Source organism: Neophocaena asiaeorientalis, unplaced genomic scaffold (genome assembly GCF_003031525.2).
Source record: "Neophocaena asiaeorientalis asiaeorientalis breed wild unplaced genomic scaffold, Neophocaena_asiaeorientalis_V1.1 scaffold397, whole genome shotgun sequence".
In the NCBI taxonomy this organism is placed as follows: Eukaryota; Metazoa; Chordata; class Mammalia; order Artiodactyla; family Phocoenidae; genus Neophocaena; species Neophocaena asiaeorientalis.
Genome location: NW_020173231.1, coordinates 3,480,436 through 3,501,430, shown reverse-complemented (window position 1 = coordinate 3,501,430; position 20,995 = coordinate 3,480,436). Strand labels below are relative to the sequence as shown.

The 20,995-nt window shown below is 40.8% G+C and overlaps 1 protein-coding gene across 3 annotated transcripts in view; it reads right to left on the bottom strand.

Annotated features, from left to right (window-relative positions):
* LOC112400027 (recombining binding protein suppressor of hairless) overlaps positions 1-20,896 on the bottom strand; it is a 116,314-nt gene extending 95,418 nt beyond the window's left edge. For 2 of the 3 annotated variants that reach the window (XM_024745543.1, XM_024745542.1), the window contains exon 1: positions 19,384-20,896. Coding sequence is in view for 1 of the 3 variants with exons in the window: in XM_024745542.1 (XP_024601310.1) it covers positions 19,384-19,403 (20 nt within the window). In the remaining 2 variants the exon portion in view is untranslated. Of the gene's footprint in view, positions 1-5,216; positions 5,293-19,383 lie in introns of those variants that run through there. The other variant, XM_024745544.1, reaches the window with a different exon arrangement.
* Between the last annotated feature and the right edge of the window lie 99 nt (positions 20,897-20,995).

The window sequence follows — 20,995 nt, the reverse complement described above, 5'->3', positions numbered from 1 at the left end:
ACCCCAAAAAAAAAAAAAAAAAAAAAAAAAAAAACATCAACCCTTGAGGAGAAAAATACAGAATATTTTCCCTCATTAAAATGAGATAGTCAGGACTTCCCTGGTGGTCCAGTGGTTAAGACTCCACGCTTCCACTGCAGGGGGTACGGGTTCAATTCCTGGTCAGGGAAGTTCTACATGCCACATAGTGTGACCAAAAAAAAAAAATTTTTTTTTAAATGAGATAGTCAATGTGGAAAGGCTCTGAAAAGTTAAGAGAATCAAGTTCATGAATGTCTTCACTGTCACATTACTGAATGTGTGCCCCTGTCCCCAACAAAACCCCCTTTAATGTTGACTTTCCATTAATACATGAGAAGCTGCACAATGTCACAGAAAAGGCACCAACAGGAGTTCCCAGTTAAATTTCATCCCCTTCCCTCTTTGTGTTCCTTCCAATAAGCATCTAAACATGTCAAGCCTATTCCTCCATCACAACACCTAGGTTCCATTCCCACCAAGTTCTGAACCACTGCTCCTGAAAGAGCTGTCTCCACTTCCTCAACCTGTGCCAAACCACATTTTAGCTCCCACCAGTTCTTACCAATTTGAAGTCCTAAAGTCTTACCAACTTGAAGTACTAAAGTGCTAAACTAGTGAGCATTTGTGTTTATCCCATTTGCCCTCTTTGTAGCATGTGACACAACTGACAAGTTTCCCTCCTCCTAGAAGTACTCTCTTCATTTTTGTGATACTACACTGTCTTAGGTTTTTGTCCCACCTCTTCTATTACTAGTTTTCCTTTACTAGTTTTTACACCTCTACCCACTCCTGAAGTATTGATGCTCACCAGTGGTTTGTCTCTGCTTAACTCCACCTCTCCCTGAGATTTTGCCCACTCCCAAGGTTTTAATTAACATCTAACAGTCTTCAAGTATGTGTGTACAACCTTGACCCCTCTCTCCTGAGCTCCAGGAACCACACACAATTTATATATGTAACTGGCCACTGGATAGCTTCATCTAACTTTCTCACAATGGCCTCAAACAAAACATGTTCAAAACCAAGAACTCCCCACCAACACTAACTCTACTCTTCTACTATGCCATTTATCACAGTGCCATCTAATTTTAACAAATGGCACCACCATCCCCCACCCCAACAAAATGTGTAAAGCACCAGAGGTTTTTTTCCTTCTTTACAATTTTTTTAAATATTTATTTATTTATTTAGTATTTATTTATTTTGGCTGTGCCAGGTCTTAGTGGCAGCATGCAGACTTCTTAGTTGTGGCATGCATGCGGGATCTAGTTCTCCGACCAGGGATCGAACCCGGGCACCCTTCATTGGGAGCTCAGAGTCTTACCCACTGGACCACCAGGTAAGTCCCTTGACAAATTTTTAATAGCTCCAAAATCGAGATATATACGCCAAGACTCTATTCACTCTTACAACTTACCCCAACCAGTTATACTAAAGAAATAAAGCACTACCCTGTCTTTTCAAAAGGCAACCTGTCTTTACAAATTTTGTCACTAGATTCCTTTCATATATTTAAAAATGACCTCAAAAATACAGATAATTCTTGCTACAGAGTAAATATAGCTTACAAATGCAAAGTTTTTAGAATCCTAATAGTTGACTCGTGTTTTTGAAATTTTAGGAGCGTAAGTATACATGTGAATCCCCAATATGCGTTTGTTTTAAAATGTCCAACAGGGGAATTCCCTGGTGGTCCAGTGGTTAGGACCCTGCACTTTCACTGCACGGGTTCAACGCCTGGTCAGGGAACTAAGATCCCGCAAGCCACGCAGCGTGGCAGAGCCAAAAACAAAACAAAACAAAATGTCCAACAGGAAAAGGAAAACAGACACATTAAAAGGGAGAAGACAATCCTATTAATAGCAAATAAAAGCTCACATTAGAGCAGAAAAAATATGTGATTTTGTCATTCTAAGTAACTGTATCACTGTATTCTCTGAAAATCTTCCTTGTACACAACAGAAACCTATCCTTAATCCTAACAAAAACCTACCAATGCCTCAAACCACTGGATGGGCTAGTCATCTGACCAAGCAGAAATGAAAAAAGCACTGATGTCAGAGCTAATGAAAGTCAAAAAGTGGAAGAGGTAGCTAAGGAATCCCTGAGAGGATAGCTGAGGCATCAGTATCCATTACTAGGTGATTCCTCTCACAGGAACAGACTATCTTCCCCCAGGAACGTGGGAATTATACATACTCTCAACTTTTGTAAATTCTCAAGTTCACTAAGTCATTTTAATAACTACATCATATTCTATTGTCAGGTGTCATCTTTCAAAAGGATACCAAGTTGGTGTGATTAGGAAATCATCCAACATAAACAGGAACCTCAGTAGCACTGTTAGGGACCAGTGCTGGAAAAGCCATCTGTTTATGGAAATAATACTTCCATTTCCCTAGTGATTATAGCTACCAGTGACAACTGTAAGATCCCAAGAGAAGAAAAGAAAATTTAACTGCCTCGAAACTTTAATTATTCATATAAACTAGCCAAGAAACTAAAGTTAAATGTTACACAAAGTGCTCTCTAACCCCCTAATATTTTTGGCTAATTATTCCTTTGGTAGCCCACATCTGCTCTGCTAAAATCTGATTATGAATCAGAAGTAACTCACCGGGAATGCTTTCTTTTTTTTTAAACTTAAAGGAATAAAACACTTTATTTTAAAAATTCGAATATGCTTCAAATGAAAGCTGCCCCTTTATTAAACACCCACAAGTTTCAAGCTTTGTACAGAACATTAGAACACTTGTTCATACTCTTTTGGAGCAAAATTGCCTGTTCTGCCTCACTTGTTTTTTGTTGACATTGACGTTTTAGCTCCACTGTCATAAAATGACCAGTTCTTTAAGATTTGATCAAGAAACAAGTTTCTGATCCATAGAAGTAGATCATGAGGTTAATGCAGAAGTCAACTGGCGAAGTTTCTGTCAACTGTTACACTTCATATCCTCTTCCTCCTCCGACCTCCCCGGCCACCGCCTCCTGGAGATCCCTTCTCACCTGAGGCTGAGGTAGAAACCTCTGCAACGGCAGCGGCTTACATGGATCTATATAAAACTTCTGTAGTTTTTTAAAGGAAGATGCCTTCATGTTCTCTGACAATTTAACTGAAAAACAAAATCTCTAAGCTGTCCAAATATTTCATCCACTTTCCAATTTGTTCTTTGTTTTCTAAATAAACTGGAGCACTGAAATAAGGCACCTTATTATCATCTATGGAACATTTACAAACTATGTCATCTTCACAGAGATGCATGAACTCTCCTAATAAAACTACTGGCTCTGGAGGTCCTTGGTCCTGGCCTTTGTTAAAACCTCCGCGGCCGCCCCTCGTCCAAATCCTCCTAGGCAGCCGCAACCTCTGCCTCGAAAAGACATGCTCTGCTCCCACCGGAGCCACGTGCACCTCAGGCGCTGGGAATGCTTTTATATCTAAAAGTAATTGTGGATAACAACTACAATTCACAAAAACTGTTATTTTTAATGTGCATAAAATCCTGTCCCACACAATAAAAGAAGTTACTGTCAAGGTTTAAACTCTCTTAACTAAGAGGAAAAATGAGGCAATTTAACAACAAAAAAGTTCATTTTAACAGCATATTCAACCTGTACTTTTTGAATATCTTCAATACTAAGCAATTTGGGCTTCCATGGTGGCACAGTGGTTAAGAACCCGCCTGCCAATGCAGGGGACATGGGTTCGAACACTGGTCCGGGAGAATCCCACATGCCACGAAGCAACTAAGCCCGTATGCCACAACTACTGAGCCTGCGCTCTACAGCCCGTGTGCCACAACTACTGAGCCCGCGTGCCACAACTACTGCGCCCGCGTGCCACAACTACTGAGCCCGCATGCCTAGAGCCGGCGTCCCTGCTCTGCAACAAGAGAAGCCACTGCAATGAGAAGCCCGTGCACCATAATGAAGAGGAGCCCCTGCTCGCTGCAACTAGAGAAAGCCTGCAAGCAGCAAGAAAGACCCAATGCATCCAAAAATAAACAAATTTATAAAAATAAATAAACACATAAATAGTTTATAGGTTTGCAAATATATACTCTAATAACTTCCTAAATACTGACTATAACCTCACATATACAGTTATGGGGTTTTTTTGTTTTTGTTTTCTTTGGTCAGGGAGCCTCATTTGTTTCAACTATCGCTCTACCACTCTTCCCCTTTTTTTTTCTTTTTTTGAAATAAATATTTCCTAGAATTCTTTTCATTGGAGAAACTTATCTTCTAGGTATTTTGATAGAAAATACCAAGGCTCACCTGATTTCTTGTAACTCAGCTCCAGGTGTGAGCTTTAGTATCTCAGACTAAAACTACTTTTAATAATTTATAGTTAACTATTTGGATCTGCTCAACAACATATTAAAACCATATACTTTTGAAATGAAAACAGTTATACGCACTGTGCCTAAAACTATATGTATGAGCTAACCATACCAAATGGAAAATATTTAGTTCCAAACAATCCAACATTTAAACAGCAGACACAGGTAAAGCATCATCCATAAGTGCTATTACACACAGTAATTGCTGAGGGCAAAAATATTTGATGACAGAAACCATGTCCATAAAACAACTAAAATTACAATTTACCTTTACACATATCGAAGTAATACACTTAAAGATCATCAAAAAGTCAAGCAAAACATTCCAAATTCCTTCAAAGTCATAAGAAATAAAGAGCAGTAGCAGAAATGACCGCTCCAAAGATTCCCAGAATAGAAACACTCTCTCAATTTGTACTATCCTAACTCACTCCCCTCAAAACACATTCACCCTTAGGGAACAAACACAGAATTCATTGCAACTGTGGCTACAATTTGTAAGCAGCCTTTCATTGCTCCATAAAGGCTCATCATTGTAGAAGTTCATCAGTTTTTAAGCCACATCCACAGCCGCTGTCTTAGTTAGAAAAACAACAAAATTTGACAGCAGAAACCTTAAAATAAAAGATTTACATAAAACAAAATTTAAAGTACTCCAGTATAATAAAAAGAATGAATGTATCTAGAGTACCAAAAACATGAGACTTGAGTCATTTTTAATAGCGATACCTTTCATTTACATGGTGTGAGAATTACTCTCTAAGCTCTCTGGCACATATAGTATCATTTCTAACTTAAAGCCTAGATCAAAGATATCATTTACACAGAAAATAAGCAAAGCAGGGATATTACCAAATTAGTTAGTGGTGAAGAGAATCTATTTCATGACCACCAGCCTGTGTTCTTTCCACAACCTTCCTTCCAAAATCATATTCTAAAATTCAGAGGCAAAAATCCCACATAAAACTGTTGAAAAAAGTCTATTAAAAACAAAAATCCTGCATAAACCAATTCCCTATTCAACTTTACCCTCCTGCCTCAGATCTATTCTCTGCCTGGACTGAGGGAAGGGGCTCCTCTGGTTAGTGAGCACAGCCAATAATGTGTTGATGGATGACTAAGCATTAACTACATATGGGGAAGCATTATCACATATTAGACTGCACAATCACTAGAAGACGTTCATGGCAATGGAACTGGAATCCAGAGACATGAGTCTGAATTTCAACTCTCCCACCAACCAACAGGTAAGCTTGCTTAAGTTTCTGTAAAACAGAGGAACACTATCTTCCTCACTAGAGGATGGCAAGGGCTAAATGCAACAACAGACCTCAAGACTACTGAACACCATATTCAGGTATTGAACACATTAGATGAATCAGCATTTATACCAGGGGGCTTATACAATTTTATAAGTATAACACATAGTAGTAAAAGTAGGACTAAAAGTCCTAAAAGTAGGACTTCAAATCAAGGAGAAAACAACAGACCATTCAAAAAGTGATGCTGTTAGAACACTCCGTTCATTCATTCAACAAATACATACTGAGTACCCACTACATGCCAAGCACTATATTCTAGCAGGGAAGAGAAATAAATAAAAGGCAAATAACATATATTGTTAGAAGCTGACACATGCCAGTGAGAAAAATAAAACAGGGAAGGAGCACATAATGTGGGATAAAAAGTAGGATAAATGTAGTAAAATCAGAAAGCACTAGAAAGGAGACCAAGAAAAAGGTGCCAGTGAGGTGGGAAACTAGAAGTGTGGTATTCTAGAAGGCAAAAAAATGTTTGAACAAGACATCAAATGCCACTGATCAAGTCAAGTCAAATAACATTTGAAAAAAAAAAAAAAACTACTACATTCACCTGTGTGAAGGGAATTGGTAACCGTGAGAAAAGCAGTTTTGCTGAAGTGGTCCAGACAAAAACCCTGGTTGGAAAAGGGTTAGGGGAAATGGAGTAAGAGTAACTGGAGATAGAAAGAACTCTTCAGACGAAGTTTGTTGCAAAGAGGAATAGAGAAATAGGAACTAGAGGGGAGTGCTGAATCCAGAGAAGAAATAACAGCATGTTGTATTGTCAAGAATGCTTCACTAGGGCTTCCCCGGTGGCAGCAGTGGTTAAGAATCCGCCTGCCAATGCAGGGGACACGGGTTCGAGCGCTGGTCCAGGAAGATCCCACATGCCTCCGAGCAACTAAGCCCGTGCGCCACAACTACTGAGCCTGCGCTCTAGAGCCCGCAAGCCACAACTACTGAAGCCCGTGCACCTAGAGCCCATGCTCTGCAACAAGAGAAGCCACTGCAATAAGAAGCCCGCGCACCACAACGAAGAGTAGCCCCCGCTCGCCGCAACTAGAGAAAGTCTGTGCACAGCAGTGAAGACCCAACGCAGCTAAAAATAAAAAATCAATAAATTTATTAAAAAAAAGAAAAGAATGCTTCACTAGAAAGGTAAAAATTGAGACCAGAGGAAAGGCTAGTGGGCTAACCAATGTCCTAGAGTAGCTGAGAAGGGAAGGGATCTAGGGCACAAGTAGAGAGTCTGCCCTAAAGTTTGGAAGTATCCTCACCCCACTGTAAGCAGTGCATTATCTCTGGGGGTTGGGATTTAAGTGTGAAGAGGAACTGTCTTATTCACTCTATACTAATTTCAGTTTACAAGTAACATGTATTTGTCTAAATTACTTTTTAAAAAACTCAAGACAGGATTTTAGGATGGTGGTGGCAGCGGCAGGTTTTCAATCTCTCCACATAAAAGAGCATCTAGACAAGAAAATCAAAATCTATGGACACCATTTACAACAAAATTAGGTTGCCAAGTAACCCCAAACCTCTAAATACTAACAACTGTACACTAGCAAACCACCAACTGCCATAGACTGAAGAAGGAACTGACAAGGCTATGACAGTGGTCCAACTAGGAGATGAAGCTGACCTGGAGAATAAAGCAATGGCAGTGAACAAAGAGAGGAGAGCCCAGAATATGAGACAAGTAATCTGGAAGCAGAAAGGGAATGATTTGGTCATCAACAAAATAAGAAAATACAAGAGCAGGAGGAAATGAGGAAAATACAGTTGTTCATTTTTACCTGCTGGATGAACAATGGCATTAATAACAGATATCAAGCCTATTTTATAAGATGGTATAACAGGTCTATTTGGTGGAAAAAACATGTTGCTTTGGATAAAACAAGTTTGGTGGGCCTACAGAACAACCCGTAGTAGTTTTAGAAATATGTATGTAAACATCTGAGGTGATGATACACATATCAAGTCAAAGAATAGGCAAGACAAAAAGAGAAAGACAAAGATTGCAGACCACAATATTTAAGACTAGAGGAGGAATAGGTAGAAAAGATGGAATGTCCAAGAGATAAAGATAGTGTCTTATTAGTCATGAATAAAGACACCATGGTCAATAAAAACAAAGGAGGCAGAAAAATTAAACAAGGTTTTGGGATCCAGTTGAAGGGTTATTTATTGATGGCCTGGGATGAAAAACCAGATTTTAACATTTAACAAAAAAGATAAGTGGTAAAGAAAAGATCTGGCCCTGGCTTGAATGAGAAATAAGAAAGGAAATCAACAGTAAGCAATTGTTACAGAACAGCCTAGTCTGGCAGCCCCTTGCATACATACATTTGATCCTCACAAGAATTCTGACATATGCTCCCCACTTTACAAATGGAGAAACTTAAGTTACAACACAATTAGGTAACTTGTCCAAAGCCAAACAATGTGTATACAAAATAATTAAATGACCTGAAAATTGGTCTTTAGGAAGAAAAGGAATAAGACATAGATAAAAACTAAAAACACAAATAGGAGAAAGAGGATTAACTGATTTAACATCATCCCAGGAGTACCTGACAAGATTATTTTTTAAATGATACAAAATTTTACTTAAAGATAAACGATGCTACTTCAGAGAACCTTCTGAGTTCAAACACTAGTCAAGAATATATATTTATTTTTAAAGTAATGTAATAGAGAAGAATATATAATAATCTCCTTTTCCTTAAAGCCTTGTGTTAGGCTTACCTGTGTCTGGGACTGTCTTGCCACCTAGTAGAGAGCTTGGAAGCTTTCAAATGATTAACATTTAGGTGGAGAGATAAACATAAGCTCTCTGAGTACATGGTAGTGCAATGACAAAGGCAGAAGGGAAGTTGTGTGAACTTGGGTTAAATCACTAAATCCCTGACCCTCGGACATCTATAAAATGGAGATACTATCTCCCTTCACAATGTAGTTGAGGACTCAGTAGATATTCAACAAAATGTCAGTTCCCTAATCCCCTTAAATATTCTGTTTGCTAAACTACTGACATCTTTTAATATATCAATAAAATAGAATGTTAGCATTTCCATTTAAAACAAAAAAAGTTGAAGAATATGCTCCCAAATTGATAACAGTAGTTAATTTCCTGGTAGAAGACTACAGTGGCTCACTTTACATGACATATTTAAATAACTTTTGAGTTTCTTATAACAAACATTTTTCCAACAAGAAAAATAATCAAGATGAGTGTTTACAAATGACACTAACTAGCCCTTAAGGAAAACTTCCACTCGATAGTCACTTCCCTGAAATAATTTTAGAAACAAGGTAAAATACAATGAAAAAATAAATCAACTGCACACCTAAGCTACCATGTGAACTTAAATTGTAATGTAATTTAAACGATATTTAATGTACCAACTGACAACTTCCAGGACTTACAGCTAAGAAACTAGGATTAAATGAATAACATGCCACTAAATTCTGTATTAAAATGTACCTATGACACGATAGCATAGGGGAAGGCCAGAATGAAAAATACTTGTTACCAATAATTATGAAATCATCTTTGAAAGCTATGGCTCTCCAGGTTTGTTTTTTTAACATTACAACAGTGAAGCAACAACCCCCACTAATTCAGTACAATCCATTTAATCAAATAATGACACTCATTACTGTAAGCTGTAAGTAGAGTACCAAACCAAAACTACCACTACTATCTTTGGAATGCTGAAATGGATTCAATTCACTTCCTTGACATTTGGATAAGCACAGATGACAGACACAACAGATTTAATGAATTCCATAGTCAAGAGTGTCATATTGTTTTGACATAAATACACTAAAAAAATCACTGTATGAAAATCATAAGGTTCATAAGCAAGCCCATCTTTCAGTATATGATTTCAAGTTGTGGCCTCCTTCCCTATATAACAGTCTTCTTTTTTCTCAATCTCCCCTCCTGTCCATTTTCTTGGAAATAGCCAGCTGCAATTTAGTGCAGGTGGCAAAACTAAGAAGCTAAGGAGGCAAGAAGCAGAGACTGGAGTGAACCAGGGGTAAGTGAACCCAGGCAGTTCTTGCACAGGGGCAACTGAAGCAGAATGGGTGAGGAGGTGTGCAGTGAGAACAAGTGTGTGGCCACCCTGGTCAGTCACAAGTACAGTACAAGATAAAGAACGCAAGCAGCATCAAGAACAGGAAAACAGCAAAGGAAGAAAGAACAGGCAGGCTCAGAGCTGACCTCTTACTAAGCAACACTGGCAGCAGTACTCCTGGGTTTGGGGCTGAGAAATTTGTATTCTTGATCTAAGCCCACAAAAATAGGGGGAAGAAAGTATTTTAAACAACAAAGTGCATGTAACATTAAAAGGCAGCTTAGCGGTATAAATACAAAAGAGTGAAAGCCCAGCATAAATCTCTCCCCTTAAAAAACAAACCAGGGGCTTCCCTGGTGGCGCAGTGGTTGAGAGTCCGCCTGCCGATGCAGGGGACACGGGTTCGTGCCCTGGTCCGGGAAGATCCCACATGAAGCAGAGCAGCTGGGCCCGTGAGCCATGGCCGCTGAGCCTGCGCGTCCAGAGCCTGTGCTCCGCAACGGGAGAGGCCACAACAGTGAGATGGCCGCAAACGGCAGAAAAAAAAAAAAAAACAGAACAAGTCTCAGCTCAGGCACTGAATGTGTCTCAGCCATTAACTAATTGTAAATTATTTACTCTGTCTCTGCCCAAGTTTAAATGAGTGGTTACTTTAGAACATATGATTAACAAGGTCTTTTCCAGGTCTGAAGTTTCCTGAATCTAACGGATTTAACAACCTGTAACATTTGTCACACAGGATGTAGTTTCTTTCTATGGTATGTTTGTTACTCCACAACAGGGAGAGCACAGTACACCAGAATATAAATAAGAGAATACAGAACCGTGTCCAGTATCCCTACAGAACACAGTTCATCATCATCTTTCATTAAATCCAGGAACAAACAAATTCCCAATCTTCTCCTTTAAGGCAATCCACAAAGTCTTAAGAAGAAACAAGGCCTAAAATCTAAGCACCAGGCTTCACTTTAAATACACTCAGAAAAAAATAAATAAATAAATAAATACACTCAGAGATGGGTAATTTAGTCACTGTGATGTGAATTTTAACTAAGCTTCACTTCGGCTCCTTTTTACAGGACATATTCTAATGCCATTACACTTTTCTGTTTTTCAATACTCTGAGGTTTCTATTTGCTATATGTTTCATATCCCACTTCAAAAAGTATAGTCCAGAACTGGCAGAAAGCTAAACAATAATCCAGGGGGTCAGTTTATCAGTGGGCTCTACATACAAAAGCCAATCTATGTTGAATTTCAGCTTTATCACTTAGACTAAGTGCCACCTAGTGGCAAGTATTGTATTTTATTAAATCCATTCAAGTCATGTTCATCCAGCAAGTACAAACTGGCCAATAGCAGTTGCTCCACAATCATGCAACAAAAGTAAAATATTGGCCCAGTCTTTACAAAGCTCTCTGATAGATTAGATAAATGGATATAGACAGAAGAAAAAAAATAGATAATACATGTATATTTACACAACTGCAGAAAAACGTTAAATGTTATATCAGAAGCATGCAAAAATATTCAGTATTTATTTAAAAGAAACAAACACTGTTATGTAGGTTCTCTTACACCCGTTCACCTCACTCAGACTTTCCCACCTGTAAATACTTCATCACCCGGGTTTCAATAGTTCAGTGTCCCCCCACCCCGTCCCACCTTCTCTTCCATGCTTCTCCCCACCCCCATCTAATATCCTTTAAATTCTATTCCAGAAAGGGGGAAGAGGAGAACCTATTTTTTGAGCACCTACTACTCCCAGAACTGAGTTAGGCATTTTATATCCTGTATCTCATTTAATCCTCATATTGATATCATGAAGCATTATTTTCTCCCACTTTTTAGACAAGGGCAAGACTTAGATTAAGTGACATGCTCACAGCCACAGATTTTATCTACTGCATCGATTCCAAAGCTCCCTATTACCACCCTGCCCCCAAAAGTGCTGCTTTGTTCCTTCCATTCCTAGGCTTTCCAAGATCAGACTTTGCTCATATATATTTCTCTTATGTTCTGCATCAACTCCAATCTATTTTACACTACAATTGACCCTCGAGCAGCACTGGTCCACTTACATGAAGATTTTTTTCAGTAATGAATACTAAGTACCACGTGACTCAGGCTCATTGAATCTGAGGATGGGGAACCATGGGTACAGAGGAACCTCAGGTACCTGAAGGTGCTACTACAAGCTATTCGCCCCAACCCACCCCCCCACACCTGTGTTATTCAAGTGTCAACTGTATCTACACCCAGCCTCACCTCTTCAAATCTCGGTCAGTGCCCCCCCCAATCCCTGTTTGACATTCAAATCCTTGGCTTAGCACTCAAGGTCCTCTAAGAGGCCCCAACCACTTTTCTAGCTTTATTTTCTACCACTCCCTATGATCTCTCCTCTCGAATTAAAAGATAATCATTTGCACCCATGTTCCCATCAACATTATACATCTGTTAAACACATATAATCTCCCTTATTATCTGTGTACTTTCCACTAAATCATGAGCTTCACTGGACCATTTTTTAGCCATCTTTAAACGGTTTTATACAGCGGTCTTATACCTATTAAGTGCTCAATAACTTTAATAAATACATTATTAAAACAATTATAAAGAACCACTAAAGCATGGTTATACTCTTCATTTCCCTTAACCATTCCTTCATGTCTGGGGATCTCAATGTTTCTACCTCTTCCACTTGGTGTATGGATCAGGAGCTCTGTACAGAACTACATAATTTTTTCCATGAAAAAGTTCCTCATACTCAAACCGAAAGTTATATGATTTGAAAAAGTATGCTGGAAACAATGGAGACAATAAAAAGTTCAGTGGTTGCAGGATGGGATAAGGGAAGAGAGAGCAATGGACAGGCAGAGCACAGAGGATTTTCTAGGGCAATGAAACTACTGTTTGATACTACAACGGCACATACATTTGTAGATACATTATACATTTGTCCAAACCCACAGAATGCACACCAAGAGTGAACCCTAACGTAAACTATGGACTTGGAGAGATAATGTGTCAGTGTAAGTTCATCAGTTATAACAAATGTACCACTCTGTTGGGGGATGTTGGTAATACAGGAGGCTATTTGTTGGGGGGGCAAGGAGTACACAGGAAATATCTGTACCTTCCCCTCAATTTTGCTGTGAAACTAAAACTGCTCTAAAAAATAAGTTCCAATTTAAAAAAAAAAAAAAAAAGGAATTCCCTGGCAGTCCAGTTGCTAGGACTCGGCGCTTTCACTGCTGGGGCCCGGGTTTGATCCCTGGCTGAGGAACTAAGATCCTTGAAGCCGTGTGGCACAGCCAAAAAAAAAAGTATTCTGGATAAAAAAGCAAGATCTTAATGGATCTGCAGTTTTCCAAAAACGGAATACCACTGTTCCAAAAGAAGTTGTTTAAAGAAAAAATATATAACACTGATTCTCTATTTTATAAGGCAACTGATATTGCAGTTATATAACACAATCTTTACAACACTAGTAAAAAATAACCGGGTTTCATAAAGTGATGAACATTTTTCCTAGTTATATAAACTGTTTATGAGAAACTATTCTTATTCATTTACAACTCTATCATCTAATTAACAAGTGCACAAAAAACGTTAGTTCTAAGGCCAAATTAAAAATATGGAATATAGATGGGACTTCCCTGGTGGTCCAGTGGATAGGATTCCACGCTCCCAATGCAGGGGGCCAGGGTTCGATCCCTGGTCAGAGAACTAGATCCCGCATGCATGCCACAAATAAGAGTCCGCACGCTGCAACTACAGATCCAGCCTGCCGCAACTAAGACCTGGCACAGCCACAATTCATTAATTAATTAAAATACTGAATACAGAAAAGAAAGCACGGGAGGGGAATTAAAAAGGGTCAACTTGATTTTCTAGTGTATTCCATCTCACATCCAATCAGCACAGCATTTTCATTGCAAGGCATTTTCATTGCAAGCCAACTTAGGATACCCAAGATGCAGTGGTTTCTTTCTTTTCGTTTTTGTAAATTTAAATATTCCCAAAACTGCCATGAACTTTCCAATGTGACTGAAAAGCTGTCATGCTTATCACTCTTCACTGTCTCAACACAACAAACCTACACAAATATTTCTACAGATAAGTAATTACTACCAATTATACAAACCAAGCCAGAGTGCCTCCAATGCTTGCTTTTTCCCCAGTAGTAAGTTGTGTTCAGGAAATGCATTACCCTTTTCACACCATTAGAATATCATTTCACTCCCTGAAGCAGAATCAGGCCTGACGAGACATAAGTGACATCATGATGTTGTACCAGGCCTAATGGGCATCCAGAACTATGGGCAAGGTGTCCTGAGAGATGGTAGCAGCTGGGCATTCAACATTCCTACATCATTATGGCTGTCCAAGCAGAGAAGAGAGCAGCAAGAAGCAGACCCCAAAAAGTTGGGGGTGACTCAATGACAACATGTGTGGTCAAGCAGTAATATATCAAATATGTCTCCTCAAAATGCCAAGGCATATATTCAAAGGGCTGCAGTCCTCTGCACTAAATACACTGCTGCCTTCCTAAGACATGAGCCACAAACCACAGGTTGCAATATAAGAAAGTTCATCTTGAATCCTGCCTGTGAAAGGTTACTAAAAGAAACTGATTATTAAAATTAAAGTATTTGTATACAGTGCTTTACTATTTACAAATCACTTACACATCCATTGTTTTGACACACATTTTACCTTACATGATAGTCACAATGTGTCCAGCAGATAAACACAACAAAATTATCATTACTTATTTTATAGAGGTAGAAACTGAAGCTTAAAGAAATTATCTATAAGTAATCTGTCCACAAAACCTGAGCCTTCCTGAAGATTATAAACTTATTTGGTTCAATCGTGTGGATCCCCCAAAAAAAGCAGCCTATGGTGTCTTAAGGTTTAATGCATGTCCCTATACATCTAAGAAGTACTTAAAACACTTAAAAATAATGAAACCTTTTGAAAAACACTGAATAGTCAACCATACAAAAAAACAAAATATGATATTTAAGCTTGTCAGTTTGTACAAACAATACACTACTTTCTAAAAATCCAAAGGAACTTTTGCCTAAGAATTTTACTACAATGTTGTCAGGGGCTATAAGACTGTCTCTGACTGAAAATATCAATTCCTTTGGGTACTTCAGCAGTTAAATACCCTATAGAATCAATATATTCCCTGTACACATCAAATTCTGCTTACACGAACCATGTTGCATCATGGTTTCAAAGTTCTCTGAGTCCTTTGTTCAAAAAACTTTTTACTGAGTCCCCATCATGTTCTAGACACTCTTCTAAGAATATATAATTTTTTTTTTTAAACGTTATCTGTCATCAAGTGACCAACAGCCTTTGGGTATGACAGACAATTACAATTCAGTATGACACTTCCAAGTGAATTATACGCAGTCCTTTAAGAACACACAGGAGGGGTACTGAACCCAGCCTGGTGGATCAGGGTAGAATATCCTCAGACCAAAATCTTGAATAATAACCTACCTAACACCAGCACTTTTCAAGCACAGGGATACATTAAACTGTGGAGCCCATACAAGGAACTCCAAGTTCTTGAATATGGCTGGAGAACTGAATATGAAGGGAGAGAAAGGCAAAACAGTTCAGCTGGAGAAAAGGTAAATGAAATAGTTATACAGGACCCTATATGCCATGCTAGCTAACATTTTTTGAGCACTTGCTATATGCCAGGCATCCTCAAATGTTCTCTTGCATTTAATCCTCACAGAGAACCACTGAGCTAAGAATAGTTACCTTGCAACTGATGGAGGAGGCAAGGAGAGGTTAGATCGTTTGTCAATCTTATAGAGGTTTTAAGTGGCAGAGACAGAACTGGAACCCAGTTCAGATTAAATCCTAAAAGTAAGCTCATAAACTCTCCACTCTGCTGCCTCTCTTAATGAAGGCTGCTAGGGGGAGCCATTGAAAGGTTTTTAAAATAAGGAGTGAAGTGATCGGATTTGCTCTTTAGAAAGACTATGTGGAAGTTGGATAAAGGGGGTGAGTCTAGAAGCAGAAAGAGGAAGCTGCCAATGTCTGTAGTAATCCAGGTGAGAAACGATGAGAGTATGAATTGTGGCAGTGAGGATGAAGGAGACAGATTCAAGAGTTTTTCAGGACGGAAAATTATCAGTTCTTAGTGATTAAACATAAAGAGTGTGAGAGAGAAAACCTGGCTTGGGGAACTATTGGGACATGACATAATCTACCAGGAATAAAGAAACAACTGGTTTTGTTTTTTCAATAAATATCTACAGAGTATCTCCCAAATGCAAAACACTTTTCTAGGCCAAAGGTCAAGTCTGAAATTATGGTACTGGTTGTTAGAAAATATTGAGAGTAAATGACAAAGCATTAAAAAATATAAGATATATTGAAAATTAGTCACTACTATTAACAGATTTGGCCTAGAGTCTAGTGAAAACATTTTGTGCTACCATTTAAAACAAAAGGGTACCACATGCAGAAAACAAATCAACAGAGGAAAGGCATCCCACAATTTTAAGATGTTATTACATTTGAGTTTGACAGATCTTCACTCTCTTACACAACACAAACACACACACACACACACACACACACACACACCTCACCCTGTAATGTGTTTTACTTATCCCTCTCCCTCTTAAAAACAGTATCAATTTTATTACCCTAACTATAATACATATTTGGAGATTTTTCATCCCACTATCACCACTGTGATTTGCCAAGAACTTAGTTCATAACCTCCACTTGATTTCCTATAAAATATGACCTACTTCACATTGGCTTAATTCAGTAACAATTCCTAGATTTTTTAACCACACCTTTCATCCAAGGATGCTCTCTGCAAATCCTAAGGCACAGCAATCCTGTGCAGATGTGGCAAGTTACTACAATTCCCATTTTACTACATAGTTAGGAAACTGGCCCAGGGGAAGTAGAGTAACTTGGAAATAATCACAAAGCCAGATGCCAAAAATAACAACTTTTAGCCAATCCATGAGAAAATACTGCCCCTAGTTGAAATAACATGAAATTTAGTATTAGGAGGAAACAAAATGTGAACAATGTTTTAAAGCCAAGTCCTGGGTTTTTTAAATATATTTTTTTAAATGACCGAATACTAAAGATTTGTAAGAACTTTCAAACACACCATTTTTTTCCCTAATACTTTATCCATCCAGAGAGCCAAAGATTATTTAATGAATTACATCTGGCAAGAGTAGCTTCCCTCCCACCCCCAAAACGTTTTTTATCTTAGCCACTTAAGACACTGATAGAAATCTGTGGGTATAGAATAGGTAAGTTTTAAACAAACCTATTTAAGAAGCATATATTAGAACAGGAGTCAAAATACCCCAAGTGAGCCTCTTATATTTTTTCCTGAAAGTATACCCTCTGCAGACCCATCTGCAATACGCATGGACAATACATTTAAAGCTTTAATAGTCAATACTCAAAATGAAAGTTTCCCAACTACAACTAATGCTGTATGTTTCTAAATATGCTGCTATGTAATATAATTTAATAAAGGTAGTTTTATTTGGTCACGTAGTAAAGGTCTTACACGATTTATAAACAAAAAAACACAACTTGATTTTTAAAAGTTGCTTTTATGAGGTTTGTGTGATCATTCTTATCTGCACACATCAGAGCAAAATACCTTCCATTATTACAAGGTATTTGCTTACAGTCAGAAACAACAGTGTGTGCTCAAGATTTCACCTTCAAAAAGAATGATTATGCCCTAGGAACAAGTAAGGAAGACAAATGATTATAGGTGGAATCCACTCATGGAACCCAGACTGCAAATTTTCACAGAAGCCTCACATATCAATCATGAAAGATGATTTTCCATTAAGTAAAATTCAAACTAATTCATACTAATTCTAATCGCAGCCTTATAAAAAAAATGCTTTCTTCTCCACCAACATTCCTCACACTTGTATATCCTCTACTAGTAGCACTTCATGTGGTTTACAAATGACACTCCAAGTGATTTTATGGATAATGTATCTTCTAAAAGTAGTGATCAGCTAGTTGGGACGGGGGTGTACCTCCTGAACAGTCTACTCAGCCTAGTAATACTGGTAAATCTAATACCTCTTATTCCAGCACCGGAATATCCAGGCCATTTAAACGCACCATACCACCGTCCCCCAACTCCCACACCAAACTCGAAGCTTTTAACATTTCCATAACAATAAGCACTCTGAACAAATTAAAGCTCCTTTAACACTAGAAGTGCCTTTACCTTACTTAAAGACTATTAGTTAAATGTCTTTTAATTGCATTTGATTAATGCATTCCACAAAGATTCCAGAAGCAGTATTCATCAACCCAAACTGCACTCTTAAGTGCTTTTTCCTCGTTTCAACTTCGAAGATGGGGCAGAAGAGCTGTCATAAATCTACAGAGCAAAAGCACATAACTGTAAACTATCTAAAAATTAAGAAAAAGTAAAATATTTATATCAAATTTCCAAGCAGGATGCCCTCCCTTTTTCCTTGCAAAGCAGCAGTTACTGGTAAAATAACTCAACTCTTGAAAATGCTGAAATTCTCCACCCCAAACCAACATTCACAAGTTTTTTAACACCAAATACTCAACTGCTATGCACGTACCAAATGAATATCCAACGTAACAATTGAAACTATTCTCGCACGCCAACAGAAAAAAAAACACCTTTCGTCTCTACAACACCCTCAGGTAACCCAGATGCAAAGCTACGACAGCTGCCCTTGGCCTAGGCCATCAGAAACCAAGGGGGGGAAGGGCGGGACTGGGGGGAGGGGGGGGCGAATAACCAAGAGACCTTTTTCCAGGGCTACTGTTGCCAAGCAAAACAACCAGGGGCCCAAAGAGACCGCGAAGAAAACTGGAGACACTGTAATCCCGAGAGAAAGGGGTGGTGGGGAGGTGTGCACGCAACACCGAGAGAAAAGGGTGCGGAGAGGAGGAGCGCTGAGGAGGAAACCAAGTATCCCCACGCATCTTTCAGACGCACAAAAACAACAACAAACCCTAGGGTCTGTCTGTACTTAGGAGCACCAGATGGAGTCCCCGGGGCTGGGACAGTTCAGCCGACAAACACCGTGGATAGTGGATAAACCAACCGATGATGGGAGGTGAAGGGGGTACCAAGCGAATAAACCACTGGACGGGGGAGACAAAGCCTCCGGGGGTGATCAAGGGCCAAGCAGAAAGGTGAGAGGGAAACGCAAGAGAGAAATAATGGGAAAAAAATTAGAAGAAAAACAGAAATGTGGTACCTGGGCTGTGGCAGGTCACTGAGCTACCGAATAGAGAGGGGCACAACAAAGGGGCACGGGAGGAAGGACAGCTGAGGGGAGGAGATGAAGAAGGGATGCGGGGCGCGACGGGTCGGACAAAGCGCCCAAGGCGGCGAAACAAAGGGCCGGGGGTAGAGAGTCGTGGGGGGCAGCGGGGAGAGACAAAGCGCCCGGGGCTGCCGCCGCGCTCGGCGCACGCTACACCGCCCCCGCGGCCCCCGGACGCCAAGCGTGCCGCGGCCCTCGAACCCGCCACCAGCCGCGGGCTGCGAGACGCCCGCAACTTTCCCGGTTCCCAGCGCTCCGATTCCCCCAGACTTACCCTGTCACAACAGGCGCCATCTTCCACAAACTCTCGCCAAAACTCCAACCCTCGCGAGATTCCCCCTGACGCCTTCCCTGGTCCCTCTCCCCCGCCCCTTCCCTTTTTCCTCACTCCTCGATTCCACCCAGCCCCCGCGCTCTCTTTTCCCTCGCAGCAGCCGCGAAGAGCCAGACGCCTCGCGCCGCCAGCGGAGTAAGGGATACAGCTCACTGCCTTCCCTGGAAACCTACCCAAGAGATGGAGCATGCGCAGGCGGCTCCTCCGCGGGCGAGCCCTCCATCTGGTACATGGGGAGCGCTCCGGTTATCCGGGTTTTGGGACGCGCCCTGAGGGACGTACGTGGAGACTGAGGAAAACCGGAGGGGATTACAACTGGGACGGAGAATGGAGGGGTCAGGAGGCGGAGCCGAGGGGAAGAGCGGAGGGGTCCTGGGAAAATCTGCCGCGTTTCACAGGCCTAGATGAAACACCTCCTCAGATGGGTGTTTTCCAAGTGGCTTCCCGCTCACTCTAGTTCCCAGCCCTTTTCATTCATTCAAACGTTCATTGGACGCCTCCATTATGGTAATGTCAGCGTTAGGTGCTGGAGCTACAAAGATGCCTGGAGTTCGGACGAGTGACATACCAAGAACTATCTTAGTTCATTCGACCCCCTTGCTAACAGAGAGACAGCCAATATTACATCGTGGTCCGACCCTCCAGAACTCTGTAAATGAACAACTTTTGCAGTTGAGCTCTATTAGAGCCTTGCTTTCTTCTCCTTGGGTGTGAAATGAGGTCAGGCCAAGGCCTCTGGCAAAGACACCCCTACTGTGTCCACTTCGCATACACACGCCAGAGCACCGCGAAGCTTTCTCCAGAAGCGAAAACTGCGTTGTAATTGAAAGCCACCCCTCCCCCACCCCGCACTCAAGCCAAAGGTTTTGCTTGGGCAGAGAGCTGCCTGTCGTGTAAATCTCCCTAGGACCTCATCGCAGCCCCCAGACTTGTGTGAACCCAGATGTATACGGGGACAGACTGACAAGGTCCTCCCGTGGGCCTGGCACAGTCGAGGACGCTGCTCGTTGCCCGAAGTGCATCTCAGACAATCTAAACCTGGAAGCCCCCGAGCAAACTTGGCCCGTCTGGGCACTTACTAGAAAGGTGCAGGACCCGAGCCCTACCTCTTCCTCCTTACCTGCAGCACCCCTTTCTTCCCCCCACCCTTGCCCTTTCAATTCCTAGAGATTCCCAGATCCAGCACTGCCTCCCGCAGGGAGTCCCAAAACCCGGAGAACTGGAATCCAGAGCCCGAAACCTGCTGAAGGCGCTGCAGGATTGGCGCGGCACGAGCGAGCGGCACTGCGCATGTGCCCAATGCGGGCAGCCCAGTCTCACGCTACACCTCCTTCCCACCGCCTTCCACTACTCGATTCAGACACAACACGGGCCGTGGGAAATTTCTTAAACCTCGCGAGAACCCTCCCACTGTTGCCTATGCTTTCGCTCCAAATCTCGCGGAGCCCAGGAGGGACAGGTGTTTGTCTACAGCAGCTCCCGGCGCTGTTCGTGCCGCGCGTGCCCGGGCGGCGGGCGCGGGCGGGGTGGGAAGGGAGCGGCTCTGGGAGGA